Source organism: Lottia gigantea (genome assembly GCF_000327385.1).
Source record: "Lottia gigantea unplaced genomic scaffold LOTGIsca_228, whole genome shotgun sequence".
NCBI classification, from domain to species: domain Eukaryota; kingdom Metazoa; phylum Mollusca; class Gastropoda; family Lottiidae; genus Lottia; species Lottia gigantea.
Genome location: NW_008708627.1, coordinates 5,062 through 26,655, shown reverse-complemented (window position 1 = coordinate 26,655; position 21,594 = coordinate 5,062). Strand labels below are relative to the sequence as shown.

At 35.3% G+C, this 21,594-nt stretch overlaps 1 protein-coding gene across 1 annotated transcript; it reads right to left on the bottom strand.

The window, feature by feature from the left end:
* Positions 1–291: 291 nt before the first annotated feature.
* Positions 292–17,742, bottom strand: LOTGIDRAFT_239364 (hypothetical protein). The gene is made up of 24 exons (XM_009054840.1): positions 17,667–17,742; positions 17,188–17,383; positions 16,479–16,561; positions 15,970–16,082; positions 14,847–15,070; positions 14,123–14,252; positions 13,473–13,632; positions 12,235–12,360; positions 11,787–11,914; positions 11,113–11,199; positions 10,140–10,242; positions 8,085–8,227; positions 7,538–7,658; positions 7,405–7,494; positions 6,603–6,775; positions 6,283–6,382; positions 5,679–5,851; positions 5,010–5,247; positions 4,164–4,398; positions 3,087–3,139; positions 2,671–2,758; positions 1,834–1,908; positions 992–1,137; positions 292–452 (listed from the first exon to the last, which is right to left on the bottom strand). The coding sequence occupies exons 2-24, from the start codon at positions 17,372–17,374 to the stop codon at positions 312–314; spliced, it is 3,117 nt and encodes a 1,038-aa protein (XP_009053088.1). The 5' UTR covers positions 17,375–17,383; positions 17,667–17,742; the 3' UTR covers positions 292–311.
* Positions 17,743–21,594: the final 3,852 nt, after the last annotated feature.

The window sequence follows — 21,594 nt, the reverse complement described above, 5'->3', positions numbered from 1 at the left end:
CTTTTTAAGTGGGATAGATTTTCCTTCTATATATTTATCTTGTGTGTGTCGGGGGTGGGGGCTTATTTTTTTACTTTAACTAAGTGGATTAGTGACGAAAGCCACATACATTCATAACGGTGCTACACATTTTGTTGGACACTTGACAACTATGAGTCAAGAATTTGCTTCTTTTTTTTGATTAAATGCCTTTCAATTTTCATTTACCACAATACCAGTAGGCATGAAGATAATTATGCCAAGAATATATGCCTGCGAAAAGATAAGTGGGCCTATAAAAAACAAGTGTGTCATTATCAAAAAGTTTTTATTTATGAGCAGACTTTTAAATAAGAATTGTGACAGACAGCTTTAGCAGCTAGTTTACGACCACCAAGTGTAGACAGGTCACAGATATGGATGATTTGTTCATTTTGAAATATACCAGGCATGGTCTTCATTAACTGGGCCAGCTGAAATTTACAACAATCAAATTAAAGGCACAAGTTCGCCATCCGTTTGACCTTAGTTTCAGAAACGGAAATTAGCTAAGCTAGTCAGTAATAGTGTTCACAACTCATCGTCAAAATTTGAGCCTTCAAATCCAGTGTGTGCAGAATTATCAGTGTTTGAAAGTTGAAATGACGACTTATAAATTCTTGATACTCATATTATAGGAAAGATATATATAGGAATAGAAAGTGAAATTCCTAGTTTGAGGTATTTTTAAAAGAAGTTATGTCTGTGGTTCCTGCAATTCCACTAAAACTACGTGTTTGATGACTTCACTAATCGTGAAGGGCGTGATAAAGCATTTTTCAATTAGTGATGTCATCACTTTGTTTTAGTGGATTTTCAGGAACCACAGATGTCAGAATTGAAATTGAACTGGTGTAAATTGATGTTATCATTATCCCAGATACACATAAAAATTTTAGAAAACCTCATTACAATCTCTTTAAATGTCTGATTCTAAATACAAAATAACGTCTCAGATCACTGAAAGACTCACCATATTTGCAGGCATAAACTGTAAAATAAATCTATAATATTGTGGTCCACAGCGTAAAGTTTCCTCTATAAAGGATCGTATAAAACTGGTTCTAGTTGTAACACGTTGATCATGAATACTGGCATTCATTAGCCGAAACAAATTGACTGTAAGAAAAAAATGTATATAGTTGACAAAATTTCTTAAACAGCTCGAAAGGATTTGTTTCAATCCGTAAGTTTAAAAGTGTTTAGGCTGTGTACATCAAAGATCCCTCAACAGTTGGAAATTGAAAAAGAGCAGGCAAATGCAAATGTACTGGCAAAATAACCCTCCTTACACGCATGGCGTTGCCCGTCTTCATTAGCCTACATGGTGCAGAAAAGTTAAGGTTCGTTCACTCTACAGGCAGAGCAGGGCGGCGCAGAGATGAGCAGAGCAGAGAAGAGCGTAGTAGAGCAGCGCAGTCAGTTGTTCAGATATAAGCAGAGCAGGGTGTCCTGAAATCAATCATTCGTTATTGAGGATTTCGTGTGTGTTCTACTACGACTTCTTTGCCATTCTAATTGAACAGTGGACAACTGCTAGCTGCATGCAGTAAAAAAATTTTCACTCTCTCACAGAATACAAGCATTGGAAAGGGTAGAAATTGGACTGGTTAAAGCAGTCGTCATCAAGTTAGGTCAAAAGGTTATTGTGACAAATATTCAAGAGTTCTATCTTTAGATCCTAAATGAAGTAGCTATATTAAAAATAAATGCTAATAAAAAAGGGGACAAAAGTTTGGTCTAGTTTTAATATGACTGCTTCGATTCACTCCATACTTAGCCATGTATATACCAATAGTTGTCAAAAATAACTACCTAGAGCTTTATTTAAAGGTTCTTTTGTATCAAATGTTGGTATAACTTCACCATCTTCCCTTGTATTCAGGTCATCTAAAAAAAAGTGATATATGACAAACAATATAAATATTACATAAAAAAATTAAATATTTCACTGCATATGGTTTGTGCCCCAAGATGTTCCTTTTTTAACAAATATGATTTTTATATACGTTTTTGCCCCAAAATATGTGTCAGAATGCACCAAAATAATTCAATTGTTTGAAAATTTTCTTAGGAGAACCCTTCCGACCTTCCATGAGAGTCTGTCGCATTTTGAATTCAGACTTGCCCATTGAGTCAGTCTGTCCCATATTTGTACCTTCAGTCGTGGGAGGCTGATGTTCCCACTGGCTGTTTCTTGCTGTCTCCTACACATTGGAAACTGGTTTCAAACAATTTGCGTTTATCTTAAACAAGAAGGCTATTAAGACCATGGGGTTGCTTGATTGGTGATTTCTGCTGCTTGATTGGTGATTTCTGCAAGTTCTGGATTCATGAAATGAACCAGACCTTCAATAAAACAAGTTGAAACAGAATTCAGAACCGGTTCCACGTATGCCGAAAAAATAGTAGATGAAGACAGGATTCAAAATGGCAGAGAAAGGAAATAGATGAGAAAGTTTTGAATGTGACATATTCCACTTTCAGTTTCATACTGTTTGATTGAAGGCAGAATTGGAACAGACAGAACTTGTTCAGAACTCACCAATCGAACACCAATCACAACCAATCATAATGGAAATATTGAAATTGCAGTTCTGACAATGTATAACCAAGACAAATCAACAGAGCACTATTATCAATGATTCTTACCAAAAGTAAAATCTTCAGAATGTAAAGTTAATTGAGGTTCACTTATTTTTCTTATTTTAGACGGTCTGGCTTCACTGTCATCAATATCCTAGAAATATATTGAACATTATTATAAAAACATTGAATTTAAGGCCAGCAGTCATCTAGTGCTGTGGAGGCAGACAAGCATATTTGATCACCGGATTTCAAAATCACAAAAAAAATATTCACTAATTTTGTTTACGCCCATACAAATCGCCTGCATCAAAAATGTTAAGATATTTCTACACTGCTGTTAAATTCGTTCGTCTGACCAGCCTATTTCATCAGGTGACTGATATTTCTTCAGCCAATCGGATTTGATGTTGATATATGACGTTCAAAATGGCTGCCTCTGCCAATTTGTCCACTGAAAACAGTGGAAACACAGTTTTTACCTCTATATCAACTTCAATTCTAGATCTTTTCCTTCCAACTCGTACATAGGGCTCTACAATATATACATAATACACAATTTACAAAAGGGAAAAAGTCTGTATCCAGTAGAAATAAAAGTTCTCTTAAAGCCCAGGTTCCCAAACTGGGATGTTTTCACCCCCCTGGGGGTGTGAGACTAGGGTGTCAGGGGTGTGGCCAACTGGTGTAGGAGAAGAATTCATTTTGTGTTGAGAGAGCACCTCACATTGTCACACGCTGGAAATGTGGATGAAACAAATTTTTGAGGTGTGAAAGATCCAGGTGATTGCTGCAGTGGTGCGAAGGCTGAGAAACGTTGGGAACCACTGGATAAGAGGGACATGTTCACCACTTTTGGAGGGTTGAGTCCTGATAATGTCCATACTCATTAGAAATACTAGAAATGTATGGAAATCACATAATTCCTTTAAAAATATCTCAAACTAGGAATTTCATTTTCTATTTCCTTATATGTCTTTTCTATATAATCTTTCTATAAGACTTATGGATTTGAAGGCTCAAATTTCAACGGTGAGATGTGTACACTATTACTGATTAGCTTAGCTAAAAAGGTTCACGTTTCTGAGACTAAGGTATGATTGGTTAAATGGATGGCGAACCTGTCCCTTTAATTACTGGAAATTTGAGAAACAGTAAGCTTAGAGCTATCAAAGTTGGGTTCCCTTCTTTTCATTTATGAAAATGGAAATGCTAAATACTTATATGAATAGAAAAAAAGAGTTGTTCTAATGACTTGGAAAAATACCAGTTTGTCTCACATGTCCATAATTAATTCATAATGAGCTAAATTAGAAGAGAATTACCAGCAGAATTCCAATGAGTGACCGATCAAGCAAGGTTAAAAAGTATTTTTTTGTTTATCCAGACTGTATATACATAGACATTTATGATCGGTTAAAATCTCCTTAATATATGCATTAAGAACATAATGATATGATTAAGAATACATGATAAATCATTAGAAACACCAATTCATCTAATAGTTTGCTTAATTTGACTCTAAAAAACAAGGAAACCCATCTTTAATAAATTCTTACCTTTTTGTCCTCCTCTGTTGACATTAGAGGCAGTAATACAGAGTACAGCTAGTCTAGCTAGCGTATAGCCTCGGGGATCGATCATTAAATGGGTTCTATCAGCTGAATGTAAGATGCTTGGTAGGGTCTTTACCAATAAACTTAATGTAAGGTTTTCTAAATCCATATGGAATAACGCAAATACGAGACTAACTGCAGTACATAGTTCATCTGTTTTATTAGTTTCTAACATATGCTGAAATAAACACATATACAAAATGAATTGAATGGAGTTTTACGTCCTACTTTTCTGCACCTGATTGGGCTAATGAAAATGTGCAAAAACATGCAGTGTACAATGAGGGAAATTTTGCCAGGACAGCTGCATTAGCCTGCTCTTTTTCGATTTCCAACTGTCGAGGGATCTTTAACGTGCACAGTCTGTAGCACACAGGGCCTCGGTTTATTGTCCCATCTGAACAACTAGGAGTTTTTTTCAGATCAGTCTCAATGACAAGGCGAAAACTGGTTGAAAAATCCAAAGGTATTATCTCGACCTACGCTGGGATTGAATCCTGAGCCTGCAGGTATAACAACTCATATAGCAAAACTTATGCAGGCCCGTAATTAGGGTGGGGTCCATGGGGGTTGGGCCCATCAAGTGAGAATTAAGCCCCAGCAAAACCTTCAGTTCAGCAGAGATTGATTCATTTACAGTGTCTTTATACAAAATCAGAAAGATAAAGATTTTGAAACGTTTTTGGCTCTTAAAAATTGTCAGAAATGAGTTCTCTGGGCCTTTAATTCTCAATGTACAAAATATGAGCCCCAGCACCAATTCATTCCTGGCAACAGGGCTGAACTTACGTTTACAATTTGATCACAAAACCAATCACAGCCACACAGATTTAACACCTGTTCTAGTGTATGCAGGCTTTTTAGATTGACCCAGCCTTTACTGAAGATATTGTGAAGAGTTTGTTTAAATATGATAGCTGGAGGCTCATTGGCTGGAATATATTGTTTACTGATGTTACGATAAGTGTGATTGGCTGGGAGAACCTCTTGAGATAGTAGCTCAATGACTGTTTTCATAAACTGATACCTGAAGTAAATAAAATGAAACAGCCATCATAAAGTAACATTAAAAATATGTTAAAAGGCTAACTTATCAAAAAATTCTATGAAATCTAGGTTGAAATTACTGAAATAGCAGTGAGTTATGTTTTAAAGGGATTGTAAAAAGGTGTTTCAGGGACATTGATAGAATCAATTTACACCATTCCTATTATCAATCAGATATCTGTGGTTCCGGCAACTCCACTAAAAATAAGTGTGTAAAGATGTCACTAATCACAAAATATACTTTATCACATAAGGACTTATGCAATTTAGTTTTAGTGGAATTGCAGGAACCACAGACATCTGATTAAAACTTAGAATGGTACAAATTGATGCTATCAGTGTCCCCGATACACATAAAAAATTGAGAAAACCTTTTTACAATTCTTTTTATACTACATTAAAAAAGCTTACCTATCATTGAGTTGAGTTGATTCAGCTTGATTAGTAATAGTCATTAACTGTTCTAACATGAACAATGGTTTAATACGTCGGTCATAGTCCGCAGTATTAATATAACAACACAACCAACAACTAACAACTACTGGTAAACAACACATCCAACTTTTTACATTGTCCAGCACTGTCTATAATAAAATAAAAAGTTGCGGCTATTTGTGTCCCTTTCCAGAATCAAAATATGACATCTGGTTTGTCTGCAAATGTTTAAACAGATTGGTAAATTTGTCTGTACAATGCTCAATTGCAGTTATCTGTATCCCTTTCCAGAATCAAAATGTGACATCTGGTTTGTCTGCAATTGCTAACAAACTTTATTATGATGCTATTTGTCTGTTTGATGACTTCACTTATTTGAAAGGCCTTACTTGATAAAGTATATTTTGCAATTAGCAACATCATCAAACACTTAGTTTTAGTGGAATTGCAGGGACCACAGATGTCTGATTGAAAATTGGAATAGTGCAATTTGATGCTATCAGTGTCCCCAAAACACATAAAAATTTAGAAAATTTCTTTACAATCCCTTTAAAATCAGACAAAAATTACTAACACCTACCTTCACCTGATCAATATTTATCGCACCATGTTCCCACGCAAATAAAATTTCTTGTATAGCAAATGGTGTATTTAAACAAACTTCATGCCATCGTGTTAGACTGAAAAAAAAAATCAACATAGCAATCAACACTGCAATTAACATAGCAATCAACACTGCAATTAACATAGCAATCAACATAGCAATCAATACAGCAATCAACACAGCATTCAACATAGCATTATACATAGCAATCAACATAGAAGAGCATTTATATATTCTACACCGCCCATGGAATAAATTGTTTCTTTTTAATCAAGCTGTTTTTTCACTTAACTTACCTAGTTCTGAGTTCTCCAGAAGTTAAAAATAGCTTCATCAATGGTTCCACTTTATTTTGATCTAATGGACTACAGTTTTCTATATTTTTATATTTGCCCTCCTCAGGAAACCATCTCTGTGCCCATTGAACAAAAAAGGTCTCTGATGTATCTTTATGGTTTGAAGTTAATGTCTGCAAAAGAAGCAACAAAATTTGTGTCAAAATTGTTAAAATGGGTTTAAGGAATCCATTCCATAATGGGGTCGCTTGATTGGTGGGTCCTGCTCGCTCGGAATTAACAGAACGTTTAATAAAACAAGTTGGAACAGAGTTCAGAACGCGTTCCACATGTGCCGAAAAAATAGTAGGTGCAGACAGAATTCAAAATGGCAGAGAAGAAATAGATGAGAAAAATGTGAATGTGACATATTCTGCTTCTGAATATTCTGCCAGAATTGGAACAGACAGAATCTGTTCAGAACACTCCATTCGAGAGCCAGTAAACATATATGAAAGACATTTTAGTATAATTGCAAATAGTCATCCTTGATCATTATACTAGAGACCTCTTGACCATAATGATGATGGAACTATATAACATTACTTACCTCTGGACCATAATGTTTTACAATACGAGAGAACTTATATCTAAACCATAGTGATGTACAACATCATAGCACTCACCTCTAGACCATAGTGATGTACAATATGACAATATTTACATCTAGAATATATACTGTTGTACAATATGACATAACTTACGTCTAGACTGTAATGTCTGTAATCTGGACCATAGTGTTGTACAACATGACAGAACTCACCTCTAGACCATAGTGTTGTACAATGACAGAAATTACATCTAGACCATAGTGTTGTACAATATGACATAACTTATGTCTAGACTGCAATGTCTGTAATCTAGACCATAGTGTTGAACAACATGACAGAACTCACCTCTAGACCATAGTGTTGTACAATATGACACAACATTAAAAATGTAACATCAAACAGTGAAGCTCTGGTTTGTGAAGCTTTTCCACCTTCTCCTGTAGAATGACGGGCAAATTCATTGACTCTGAAACAAAATCATCATATATCTGCCAATTGATTTGTGAGTTCTGCATGTTCATGATTCAGCTATTGCAATTGTTATGCAACAATAAAACTATTGGAACAGAGTTAAGAACGCGTTCCATGTGTGCCACAAAAATAGCAGGTGCAAACAGAATTCAAAATGGCGGAGAAGGAATTAGGCGGGAAAATTTTACATGTGACATATTCCACTCCATACCATTTGATTGAGGGCAGAATTTTAACAGAAGGGACTTGTTCAGAACTCACCAATCGAGTGCCACCAAGGACAAACCAACATGCAAAGAAAACTATAAATAGCCAACTTTCCCAGGGTCGGATAAATCAGGCAGAAAAATTTGTTCCAAGTAAAAATTTGTGACCAGAAATCCAAACTTTTCTTAAAAAATTAAAAAGTTAGTCAACTTACTTGATCAGTTTGATAGAAAAATTCTGTAGTTCCCCCATAGAAGCTGCTGCTGCTAATATAATCTCAAAACTCTTGCCAGACGTCATCTGACACAAAACACTTAACAATGGTTCCTGGCTCTTCTGATAGTCTGTATCTAATGTCTGAATATTTATACAATGTTTATACAATATTTATATACTATTTATACAATATATATACAAAATATGTAAAACATTGTAAGATATTGTAAATCTTTATACAGTATTTATACAATATTAATACAAAATATTGTAAATATTTGTAAAATATTGTAAATATTTGTAAAATATTTGTAAAATATTGTAAATATTTGTAAAATATTGTAAATATTTGTTTAAAAAAAAAAGTAAATATTTGTTTAAAAAAAAAGTAAATATTTGTAAAATATTGAAAATATTTGTAAAGTATTGTACAATATTTATACAATATTTATTCAATTTTTATACAATATTTATTCAATTTTTTATACAATCTTATTCAATATAATATACAATCTTATTCAATATTTATACAAAATAAGTACAATATTAAATGAATGAAATGAACAGACAGGGTGTGGGCACACAAACAGAATTGGTTGCTAATCTTTTGTTGCAAACTTGAATCAAGATTATCGCATTGCAGACATGATTTAATTTCAAACAAGGTCGATAATTGTCGCTGATGGTTTTATTGGCTACAACACAGAGTATCATCAACCAATCAGATTCATTTTTCCTTTTGCATGATAATCGACAAAGTGGAAAATTACAGACTGGTAAGATTTTTGTCTCCCTGTGTGCCCACTGTCAGTTGGTGAGACTCTTGACAAGATTCTAGTCAGTGACAAAAATCGTTGATTAAGATCGTTTGTGTGTCCGCACTCTTACATAGATGACATAATCTTAAAAAATAAACAAAGGCAGAGATTTGTCAGTGCAGTTTGTCATGTTTTGTGAAAAGCGCATGGTAGAAAGTGTTAAAATTAATGCTGATTGCTTCTACTAAAAAATATCAAATCAAAAAAAAATCTTGGTAATGTATCTAAGCTTTGTTGGAACAAAAAGTGCGAGGAAAATTGTTTCTGCTCTTGCCTGATTCAGTTAATTTGGAGACATATGCAGTGTACAATGAGGGAAAAATGGTTTAGACAGCACCCAATTTCCTTATTATCCATATTCATTTATGATTTTAAATTTTAAATTAGACCAAATTTTCGTTCCGTTTTTTATCAACTTTTGTTAAACATTCTTCAAAATAACCTTTTGACCTAACCTGATGACCTCTGCTTCAACCAATCAATTTCCTTCACTAACTCACAAAGTGCCGGAGAGGGCAGAAATTTGATTGGTTAAAGCAGACGTCATCAATTTAGGTCAAAAGGTTAATTTGACGAACGTTCAAGAGGGCTGTCGTTAGACCCTAACTGAAGTGGCTATATTTAAAATGAAAGCTATTAAAACACGTTACGAAAGTTTGGTCTTATTTTAATTAGAATCCAATTTCATTGCTGAAGGATCTTTGCACAGAAAAAGAATAGGTTTTGCATTCTATTCGACCAGACGCATTTCAGTCAGTAGCCTTGCATCACTGACAAGAGCAAAGGGCATGTGTCCCGTAAGATGCACACAAACATCACAATTACATGATTGTGCTAATAACATATACCAACATAGGTGGCGCTCGGTTGAAGAATTCTGAACAGGTTCCGTCAGTTCTGCCCTCAATCGAACAGCCCTCAGTATGCCACATTCAAAATTTTCCCATCTATTTCCTTTTCCACCATTTTGAATTCAACACCTACAATGTTTTAGGCACATGTGGATCACGTTCTGAACTCTGCTCCAACTAATTGAACGTTCAGTTGATTCCATGAACGTATATTACCCACCAATCGAGCGCCCCATATTGATATATCTTTTTTTAGTAGATATAAGACAATGGTGTACTATTTGTCTTTTTTGAAAAGTAACATAAAAACGTAAAACTACATAAGCAAAATAAAAACAAAGCAAAGAAAAAAAGCACTGAGCCAACCAGTGGGGAATACTATACCTCTACCTTAAGAATGGAGAGGACTGTAGCCTCGGCACGTAAAATGACTATACTGTTAGTTTGACTGGACGATCTTTCTAAAGCTCGACCTCTCTCGTTGTCTCTATGGATAGAAAATTGCAGTGCAAATTTAGAAATGAAAATGAAATGAATGGAATGGAGTTTTACTTCCTACTTTTCTGCACCATGTGGGCTAATGAAGACAGGAAATGCCATGCAGTGTGCAATGAGGGAAATTTTGCCAGGACAGTCGCATTAGCATGCTCTTTTTTCAATTTCCAACTGTCGAGGGATTGTTAAACGTGCACAGTCTGTACCACACGGGGCCTCGGTTTATTGACCCATCTGAACAACCAGACGCTTTTTCCATGTCAGCCCCTTTTACCTACATTACTGACAGAGGGAAACCAGGACTGAAAATTGAGAGCTTTGATTGCAAAAGATGGGTAAGGTACTAGTTTGAAGTTGATATTTCATTTCATCAAAGAATTGGGAAATATGTCGCTCACTAAGTTAAAGCAATATGTTCATTATTTATTTTCTATAGAATCTCACACAAATATATCAAGCAACAATTGAGTTCTATATACTGGAAATTAGGGCAAGAACCTTTAAAGACATTTTTAAGAGATTCACCAAATTTTTTATGTGAATCGGGGACACTGATGGCATCAATTTGCACCATTCCAATTTTCAATCTGATCTCTGTGGTTCCTGCAATTCCACTAAACCTAAGTGTTAACGTGAAGGACCTTATGTGGTAAAGCATATTTTTTGCGATTAATGATGTCATTAAACACTTAGTTATAGTGGAATTGCAGGAACCACAGACATCTGACTGAAAATTGGAATGGTGCAAATTGATGCTATCAGTGTCCTGGATACACATAAAAAATTTATTACAACCCTTTTAAGATTTTGACCAAAAATTGTAAAAAAAATATTATGTGAACAAGCTAATGAAAATGCCTACCTTTTCTGCATGATTCTTTGTTTATGTCTATCAGAGAGTAAATTTAGTTTGATACAACCTTGTATTAATTGTTCTACTGAGTCACACCTGAAATATTCAACAATAGTAATATTCCTTGACCATCACCGTCTAAACAAAAAAATCTTATCTTAATTAGATTATTGAAATGCAACACACCAAGATGGATGGGTTGACTTAAGGTGCAGGCACGAGTGGTCTTGGTCAGAGATTTTTGTCGCTGACTCGACTCTTGAGTAAAATCTAGCGTGTGCCCATACTTTCACAACAAGATTTTTAAAATCAAACCAGTTCGATAATAGTCTCCAACAATTTTATCGTTTGCAACACAGACTGTCATCATTTTCGTTTCAATTGCAAGATCCATACATGATTATCGACATGGTGTAAAACGACCAACTTGAGATTGTCTCCTCGTGTGCCTGTGCCGGGCGTGGACACTCTTGACAAGACTCTAGTCAGCAACAGAAATCACCGACCAAGACCGTTCACGTGCCTGTACCTTTGAGCTCATGGCACATGTCAGGAATTTGTTGTGGGTAACAGACTAAGCTATTACTGAAAAAGGTTTGTAATCTTCAAAAACACAAGCTGTTCTGATGGTTTTTTTTAACATACATATTATGTCCCAGAAAAAAAAAAATCACACATCTTACTTTTGTTTGGCGTCTGCTAAGTCTAATAAATTAGGATAGTTTAACAGTAACTCAAAACTCTGTTCCAAATCAACAGTGACATCTCTACCAATAGTATGGACTTGTAACTTCTGTATAATCTGTGGTATCTATAGCAGAGAAAAGATTTTTGGATTTTTCAACCTGGTATCCCTGGTTTCAGTGATGTAGGCAAGAGGGGCAGACATGGAAAAAGCATCTAGTCGTTCGGATGGGATAATAAACCGAGGCCCTGTGTGCTACAGGCTGTGCACGATAAAGATCTCTCGACAGTTGGAAATCGAAAAAGAGCAGGCTAATACTGCTGTCCTTGCAACATTTCCTTCATTGCACCCTGCATGGTGTTGCTCGTCTTCAATAGCCCACATGGTGCAGAAAAGTAGGACGTAAAACTCAGTTCTAAAAAATAATGAAATATATAATTGTGTACCTTGAGGAATGTAAAGGAAGCCCATTTCAACTCTTCATGGGAATCATTTGGGGTGTCTATCACTCCCATAAAACACGCTCTAAATATTTCAACATACAATTCTGGCCACGATAGCTTCTCAAACGACTGAAATAGAATAGAAAATTCAAAACTAGGATTACGAAATAAAAGTTTACATTGGACCAAACTTTCCTTCTGTTTTTTTTAGTTAGCTTTTATTCTTAATATAGCGGTAACCACCTCAGTTAGGGTCAAAGGGACCACCAATTTCACCAATCATACTTTAGTCTCAGTGGCGGGAATTTTATAGCTAAGCCAATCAGTATTAGTGTTCAAAGCTCACCATCAAAATTTTAGCCTTCAAATCCATGTGTGTCCAGAATTATGGGCGATTGAATGTTATAATGACAACTCGTGATATATTGAAAAGACATACATAGGAAAAGTGAGTAAAATTCCTAGTTTGAGATATTTTTAAAGGAAATATGCAATTTTCGTACATTTCTAGTATTTCTGAAGACTATTTACATATATTCAATATTAAAATCAACCCCCCATCAAAATTTTAGCCTTCAAATCCATGTGTGTCCAGAATTATGGGCGATTGAATGTTAAAATGACAACTCGTGATATATTGAAAAGACATACATAGGAAAAGTGAGTAAAATTCCTAGTTTGAGATATTTTTAAAGGAAATATGCAATTTTCGTACATTTCTAGTATTTCTGAAGACTATTTACATATATTCAATATTAAAATCAACCCCCCTAAATGGCGGACCTGTCCCTTTAAACGCTCATCAGATTAACCTTTTGATCTAACCTGCTAAACACCTCATCACAAAATGCCAGCGCTGAAGAGGGTAGAAATTTGATTTGTTAAAGCAGACGTCATCGAGTTATGTCAAAAGGTCTAGAAAAAGTAAAAGGAATTTATGGAAAATAAAATCTTTCTACTTGTGCTAATGACATATCATGAAATCCATGAAATGAGTTGCCAGATTTAATGTTTTCCAAGTCTCAGGAAATATCAAATCTGGCAACTCATTTTATAAATTTCGGAAATTCAAAATTTTCCTATCTATTTCCTTCACGGGCTTTCTGAATTCTGTCAGCACCTATTATTTTTCGGCACACAGGGAACGCCGTCCGAAATCCAGAAAGTACAGAACTCACCAATCGAGCGACCTGCAACACTCGTTTAAGATCTTCTATATGGAAAACAAAAATTTCACTTACTGTTAGTCGAGCTAACACCAATGTCTGATCTACAAATGGCTGTAACTGATTAGTAGCATTTAACACAGCTTCTAGTCCTACTAGAGTATTTACTGTAGAACTGAGTTTTAATTTAAGTGGACCTTCTTCATGTTCACATGGTAACGTCATATCTTGTAATCTATAATCAAAAATAGCCTCACAGTTTTAAAATAGACCATTAAAGAGATTGTAAAAAGTTTTTCTAAATTTTTTATGTGTTTATTCTTGACACTGTGATAACATCAATTTCCACCATTCAATTTACAATTAGACGTCTGCGGTTCCTATAATTCCAATAAAACAAAGTTTTTGATAACATCACTAATTGCTAATCATGTTTTATCACAAGCCCTTCACGATTAGTGACATCATCAAACACTTAGTTTTAGTGGAATTGCAGGATCTACAGACGTCTGATTGAAAATCGGAATGAAGTAAATTGAAAAAATTAGAAGTGTGTTTCAATAATTACTTAGTTTAATGGATATATCATCTTATATAGAGATTCTATTCTTTAGTCATGGTACCTGGTAAGTCTAACTGATGAAGTTTGAGGCTTTAAATTTTATGTCCATTCTAAGAGGTAATATACCTTTAAATGAATCAAGAATATAAAATTAAAATCTTACTGAGCCAGTGATGTCAACATATCTGAGACTTTCTCTACCGTAGTTGATGGTAAAATACCAGTTGACTGTGATAACTGAGACAGTGTTCCTCGTACGTTTACTTCACATTGTTCAAATTCACGATATTTATCTGAAATATACAAATATTATTACATCTCAAGATTGACTTAAAGAAACAGGTTCGCCATATTGGTTTGACCAATCGAAACCTTAGTCTCAGAAATGCGCATTTTTTTAAACTAAGCTAATCAGTAATAGTGTTCACAGCTAGCCTTCAAATACATGTTTCCAGAATCATTAGCGTTAGAAAATTAAAAGACATATAGAAAGAGAAATTCTTATTTTTGAAGGAATTATGTGAATTTGGTACATTTCTAGTGCTTCTGAAGACTATTCAAGACCCAAATCAATACCCAAAATGGTGACTGCAAGAATTTTTCTACCAAATGCCTGTCAAAAAGGCAGTATTTTTAACCAATCAAAGAATGTGAAATGCCTCTCTTGATAAAATATGGAATTTTGGGATAGTGAAACCTATAGTAGAGCAAATGACAGCCTCTTGGGGTTTTGCTATCCCACAATTCCTTATGTTATCTAGAAGCTTTTTTGATTGGTTGAAAATACTACCTTTAGGACTGGCCTTTGGGTAGGAAACTCTTAAGATTACAATTTAGACTAAAATATCAGAGAATTAAATTCAACAAAAACCAAGCTAATATTATACCTGCAGTCTCAGCCCGTGCTATCTGTAATAACGTACACACTGTTTTCTTATCAACTGTTTTCTGTATAGCAGAACTGGCTCTATCAATAATACTGGGGATTTCTGGTGTAGATTTTCCCTCCTGTGTTTTCTGTAGGCATCTATACACATGATTTAACAGCCAATGAACTAGCATTAATAATGACTTACACATCTGTAGAGAACTGTCCATTCCATAGCTGAAACTAGAAAATGAACATCTTTGTTGATGAAGGCATCGTGTCCAAACCACACCCCCAATTAGTCATATTTCCTTGGGGCCGTGGTAATACAAGTGAGGGAAAATTGCATAAACAGCTAAATATTGTCCAATCGAGTTTGTCCCTAAATCTTTCTAGTAAAATTTCAGCCAATAAAATCAAAGTGAATCACTTGTTATAGACGATCTCTTCAGGAACGTAAAAAAACGAAAGTAGCATTTCATTTAATGCTTTGATTAATATGGACCATACAGAAACGAGTCAGATTTTCTGTAAAGCCTGCCGCAGATGAGACAAACTAACTGAGCTGCCTGCCTCAAGAAGTTGGGCGCTGAGTCGTTTTCTCCATGTGCTCTGAATTTTTAGTGAGATTTCTGCATTGAGGCCATCTTGTTTGATATATTCTGCCTCAAAAGGCCAGAAATTCACTGCTGCCAGCTGAGCTAGATAAAGAAGCTAACCAATAGAAATGCGTTGACGGATCACATTATGATAACATGAATGATGCAATTTTAGAAGATCAACTTATATGTCAAGACTACCCTTGTCTTTACGTGTTATTCTGCAGAATTCCAAAACAGGGAAATGTGTCCATTTTGATTATGACATGGATGCGGTCTGAGCGTTCTTCAGTTGTTTTCCTTGACATACAAAATTCATCGAAGATTTTCTAGTGAGACAATAGTTTAGAGCTCTCGTCTGTGGTGAAAAAAGTAGTCAAAATCTCGAGGCAGCGAGCTCAGGCAGTTCCTCTTGTCTGCGGCAGAATTTAGGAATTGAAGCGGACAGTAAATCAAGACCGTAATTAGGAATAACATCATAGATGCAGATAAGGGCTGAATACTTTTCAAACCTTTAATAATAAAAAATGAAATTTAAAATACCTTATTTTGGTGGCAAATGTTTCAGCTAAGTCTATTAAAGCCATGATACAGTAAGGTTTACTAAGATCATCATAAGTGGAGATATGTTTAAACATTACACTGTGTGGTACTACCTACAAAATGTATGATGAACATTTCATTAAAATAGATAGTCGGAAACATCTGCCTCTATTCCAGCCTCTCATAGATATTTTGACAGTTATCAGCTGGAGAAGAGTCAGAAAAACTAACCCTGTTTTATGGGGATTTTTCAAACATCCGTCGATGCGCTTTTTTCTAGCATATTAAATTACCTTGACTGTAAATTAGTGTTGGGCATCATTATAACTTCATTTTGATGACATAAAACACATATTATTTAGGAATAGAAAGTGAAATTTCTAGTTTGAGGTATATTTGAAGGAATTATGTGATATTCGTACATTTTTATTAAAGCACAATTAAGACCCAAATCATTCCCCAAAAATGCCGACTGTTCCCCTTTAAGGATGAATAATGCAAATTTTTACCTGTGACAGAACAATATGTTTTAAATAATCCAATAATAGAGATTTTGGACTGCTTCCAACTAGTGCCAACTGTAACAGGATTTCTGTAAATTAAAAGAATTCTATTACATTGTATTCTTATTGTATGGTTTAACCTCATAAAATAAAAAATGCTACTGGCACCAATGCATGTTTATAATGAATCTTGCTCAAATTTGAAGTGAAAAAAAGCAGAAATTCATGTAGATATGTTGACTTCTAAAGGAAATGCTGAAGTGGCCTTGGGAGTTGGAGTGCCCAGCCTCACCTAGCTACATGCTACAATAATTGCTGTACTGAAGCTGCTATAAAGTAAAGGTTTTGATGGAAATATCCTTTAAGCTTAAAGGGATTGTGAAGAGGTCTTCTAAAAAATTTTATGAGTACATGGGACACTTATAGAATCAATTTGCACCATTCCAATTTCCAATCAGACGTTTGTGGTTCCTGCAATTTCTGAAAAAACATGTGTTATGTTATCTGCAATTCTTCTAAAACTAAGAGTTTGATGACGTTACCATTTGCAAAATATGCGTTATTACATAAGACCTTTATTGCGATTAGTGACGTCATCAAATACTAATTTTCTTGAGAAATTGCAGCAACCACATGCATCAGATTGAAAATTGGAATTTTTGTACAAAACCTCCTTACCATCAATTACATTACAATACCTAGCACATTGACCTACCCGCCAAATCAACATCTTCATCAGAATGACTGGCTAAAATACGTTTTAACTGTACACCAAATTGTACTTCAGACCACCGCTCAGTCCATGCCCTCATCAAAGTCCTTCTGATTTCACTAACCAGCCCTAAGATGGGTTCTGTTTCTTTATTACCTCCACTGCCTATTGCCTCCATTTTTATCTCCATTTTTTCAACCTAAGAGAATTCAATGAAAATGTTACTTTATTACAAACAAAAGATGAGATAAAAATTGCATTATAACTGGATCATAAGCGTGAAGTTTTGCCTCTTACCTCCTTACCTCTGACCAATTGGGCTAATGAAGACTGTTCAATGAGGGAAACTTTGACAGTCCAATGCAATGGATAAACAATGTCTTTTTCGATTTGCAACCTGTACAAGAATCAGAAAAGAATCAATAAACCTTGAAAGAATGAAATGACGACGTTGTCAGAAAGAAAGGGTCAAAGAAACTTACAAAAGAAACTCCAAAGAATCACTTGATATATCTTATGTTTTCAACGTTTTCTTTCTTCCTCTATATAAATTTTTCATTTCATTGAGGCCGCCATTTTAATAGTCCCGCAGAAAATTTATTTTTTGGAAAAAATAAAACAAGATAAAATAGATGTAAATTATAAAGCTATTTTAATTTTTATAATGTGTTGAATTTATTTCATTGTCGCTTCACATATTTTCAAATCGTTAAGTTTCTTTTATATCTGTTTATCTACATTCTCGGGGAAAAGAAGTGAGATTCGAGTGGGTTGAAAAGAGGACTCGTTTCCCAAATTTGGTATTAAAAATTTGTTGATTGTGTGGAATAATTTGTTGGAATTAACGTTTAAGAATGGAAGAAGGGGGTCATCAACATGCACCAAGGTAAAAAATTTAAAATTTCCTTTTATTTCGTTTATTCAAAATTAATTTGTTCACGAACCAAAAAATGGAGTTACCCCCCTTTAATTTTAAGCACTTTGTACTCTACATTTAAGATCACATTTAAATTCTCCATACGCATAGATTTAGGATACCGGTAATTAACGTTATTTCCTAAAAGGAACAACATGTCCGCCATCAGTTTGACCAGACGTACCTTAGTCTCAGAAAAGGGATTTTTTTTTTTTTAGCTAAGCCTGTCTAATCAGTAGACTAATGAGCCCTGGTATCATTGTAGGCCTATATCCACATCTATAGTTAAAATGACGACTCACCATTTCTCGTTAAAATGACGACTCATCATTTAATGCGACTCTGTCATATACAAATATAGAAAAGATATATATTTGAAGGAATTGTGCGCTTTTTGTACTTTTCTATTTTCGACTATTTACATATACTCAAGATTCAAAATCAACCCTCGAAAATGGCGATTCTCTTCCTTTAATATTTATAGGCCTATTATAATTTTTTCAGCCACCAATCTTACCATTTAGATGACAACGAATCGACAGAGATCATCCCAATCGTCAACATGGATGCTGGAGTTCAACAAATGACAACCCTTGCATCTTCAGCAGAAAACGACATGGTTACCAGCGATCTTATTTCAGTTCCCTCGGAGCTGGCTGACCAGACGCAATGGGCTATCCAAAGTGGCAATGAGACCATCATATCTTTTCAATCCCTACCAATTCAGTTACAACACCTGGATCCTGAAACACAATTCGCCATTCGTCAAAATCTTGTAGCTGACCCAAACGATCCAACAAACCAGTCCATCATAACGTATGATGAAAATGGCGATGCTGTAGTAAGCAAATTTGACATGGCTAAGATTGTTGATGGTAGGTGTCAAGATTCTGAATGACCAGGATATCTGAAGTTACAGATATGCTTGTATTTAGAAAGCCGACAATGGAGCGACTCTCCTAAGCACAAGCACAGGCATCAGAGTTTTTGTTTAACCCACGGCACCTTACCTCCAGCAGACGACATTCCAACTCGCTACCCACCATGCATGTCTGAGGGATTTCTAAAATTCGCATAATTGAGATCATTTAATTCTTGTAGGTCTGAATGTAGTCCGAAACATCTGCAAGTATTCCAGCCTCTGATAGATATTTTGACATACATCGGCTGGAGTAGAGTCTTTCCAATATATATGGGTTTGGCTGACCTGATTTAAATAAATAGGTTTAAAATCCCCACCAAACAGGGCCAATTTTTTCTGTCTCTACAACAGTCCACAACTCTCAAAGTAGCTATCATAGGCTTGAATGGTTTGCATAGAGATCGTCTTGTATAGAGATTCTATTCTTTAGTCATGGTACCTGGTAAATCTAACTGATGAATATACTGTTATTGACCAAGTTTGAGACTTTAAATTTTATGTCCATTTTAGGTGGAGAAATATCTGGCAATGTTTTCGAATTGAACAGAGATGTCCAGAACGATCAGGAGTCGTTACTTTTACTGCAACAACAAAACGACCAAACCTCTTCAGACCGGTTAGTCGTGCCTTTAGACTCTATTACTCAGAACGGTAACCAACATGTACAACAGACAACGAATCACCTTCCACTCGGCAACAATCAAATATTAGTAAGTATCATTTATGTGTCTCAAATTACATCTTTTGGTGATGAACATTGCCCCCTGTTTTTCACCAAAATATGCGTCACAATTTTTGGGAGAACAGTCACTATAGAGTCAGCCTGCCCCTTGTTTGTACCGCCAGTCTCGTGAGGCCGCCGCTACTGTTTGACAACCATGGAGATGACGCAAATGAATTAATTCATTTTGCCAGATTTGTGATCGTTGAAAGTTCCCCATTCTGAGATGTGTCCTTAATCTCCATCTAATTGATGTCGCCATAATTGTTATGTCGTTCTTATTGTTAAAGGGGCATTCCGTTTTTCGTACGACAAAAATATTTTTTGCTCAAATTTGTGAAAACTATACTCAAATATGTAGAGAAATTGGCCCTTTAACGTACGTATCTAAAAGTGTAAAATTTTTAAACGCTATAAAAACGTTACGTAAGGTTTTTAAGTTCGTTATGCTTTTTGGAAGCTGTTAAAAAAGTAATGCACAAATTTGAGTAAAGTAAAGGAATATGTCTCCTAATTACCAATAAGTACTCTCCGTTTTAATTAACCCTTTTAAAACAAATTCAAAGAAATAATATAAATAGCATCCTTTAGAAATATTCTCGGATATAAACTGATAAGGAAAATAGCGGAATCCCCCTTTAACATCATAAAATATTTGTCAGGTATTTTGTCGCGTATCAGCAACTCTATCAACAGACGTGATGCAGATTATCCCGGATTATGAAACAGTCATCTGGTCAGAGATCCAAACAGAACCGGATGTACAGATGGAGATGACGGATACTAACCAGTGTACAGTGTACGGTAGCATTGATACCATTGTAAAGCTGAACAATAAGCTACAGGAGTTACTGAATGGTAAACTCGCCAGAACGTTTCACGTCAAAGACGAGAAGCAGACGTCCGATGTTAAGGTGCAATGTGATATTTTGGTTCCTCACATCTCTTCTCGAGGTCGTCAGGTTCATCAACCTTCTAGATACACTGGTAAGTTTACTGAAAGGGACAGAATCGCCATCCGTATGACCAATCGTACCTTAGTCTCAGTGAAAGTGCACTTAGGGCGATATTCATATCAACAAAATCACCATTAATTAATTGATTTTGACGTTACTAATCGTTAAATATGCTTTGCGATTAGTGACGTCATCAAACTAATTGATAATTGGAATGTTGCAAATTGATGCTAACGGTGTCCCCGATACCCATAAGTTTTTATGGGGCTCAAAACGACATAAAATGAAATGAACTTCCTATAATCTCGTTTTTTTTAAAGGATTTTACAAAGACCCAGTGAGCGAAAATGAAAATGACAGTGACGATCATGTACATAAAAGAAAACCGAGAAGAAGATATTTACGTTCACAGAAATCGACAGATTTGGAGCCTGAAAATTCAAAAGGTTGGTTAATAATGGTCCCGTCTAATTTAACTTTGGGGTCTTGCGGTGGCTCAGCAATCTAGACGCTTGCTCGTTCGTTAAAGACCCCTCGACAGTTGAAAATCGAAAGGGAGCAGGCTAATGCCACTGTCCTAGCAAAATGTCCCTCATTGCACCCTACTTACCGTTGCTCGTCTTCAATCGTCCACATGGTACAGAAAAGTAGTAGGACGTAAAACTCCATTCATTTCGTTTCATTTTCTAATTTATATTAGACCAAACTTTCGTTCCGTTTTTATTAGCTTTTATTTTTAATATAGCCACTTCAGTTATCAAGTTAGGTCAAAAGGTCAAGTTGACGAACGTTCAAGAGGCCAGTCGTTTTACCCTAACTGAAGTGGCTACATGAATGATATTTGAATACAATATAATTTTTCTTTTCAGTCCCAGAACCCATCTCCAAACCATTC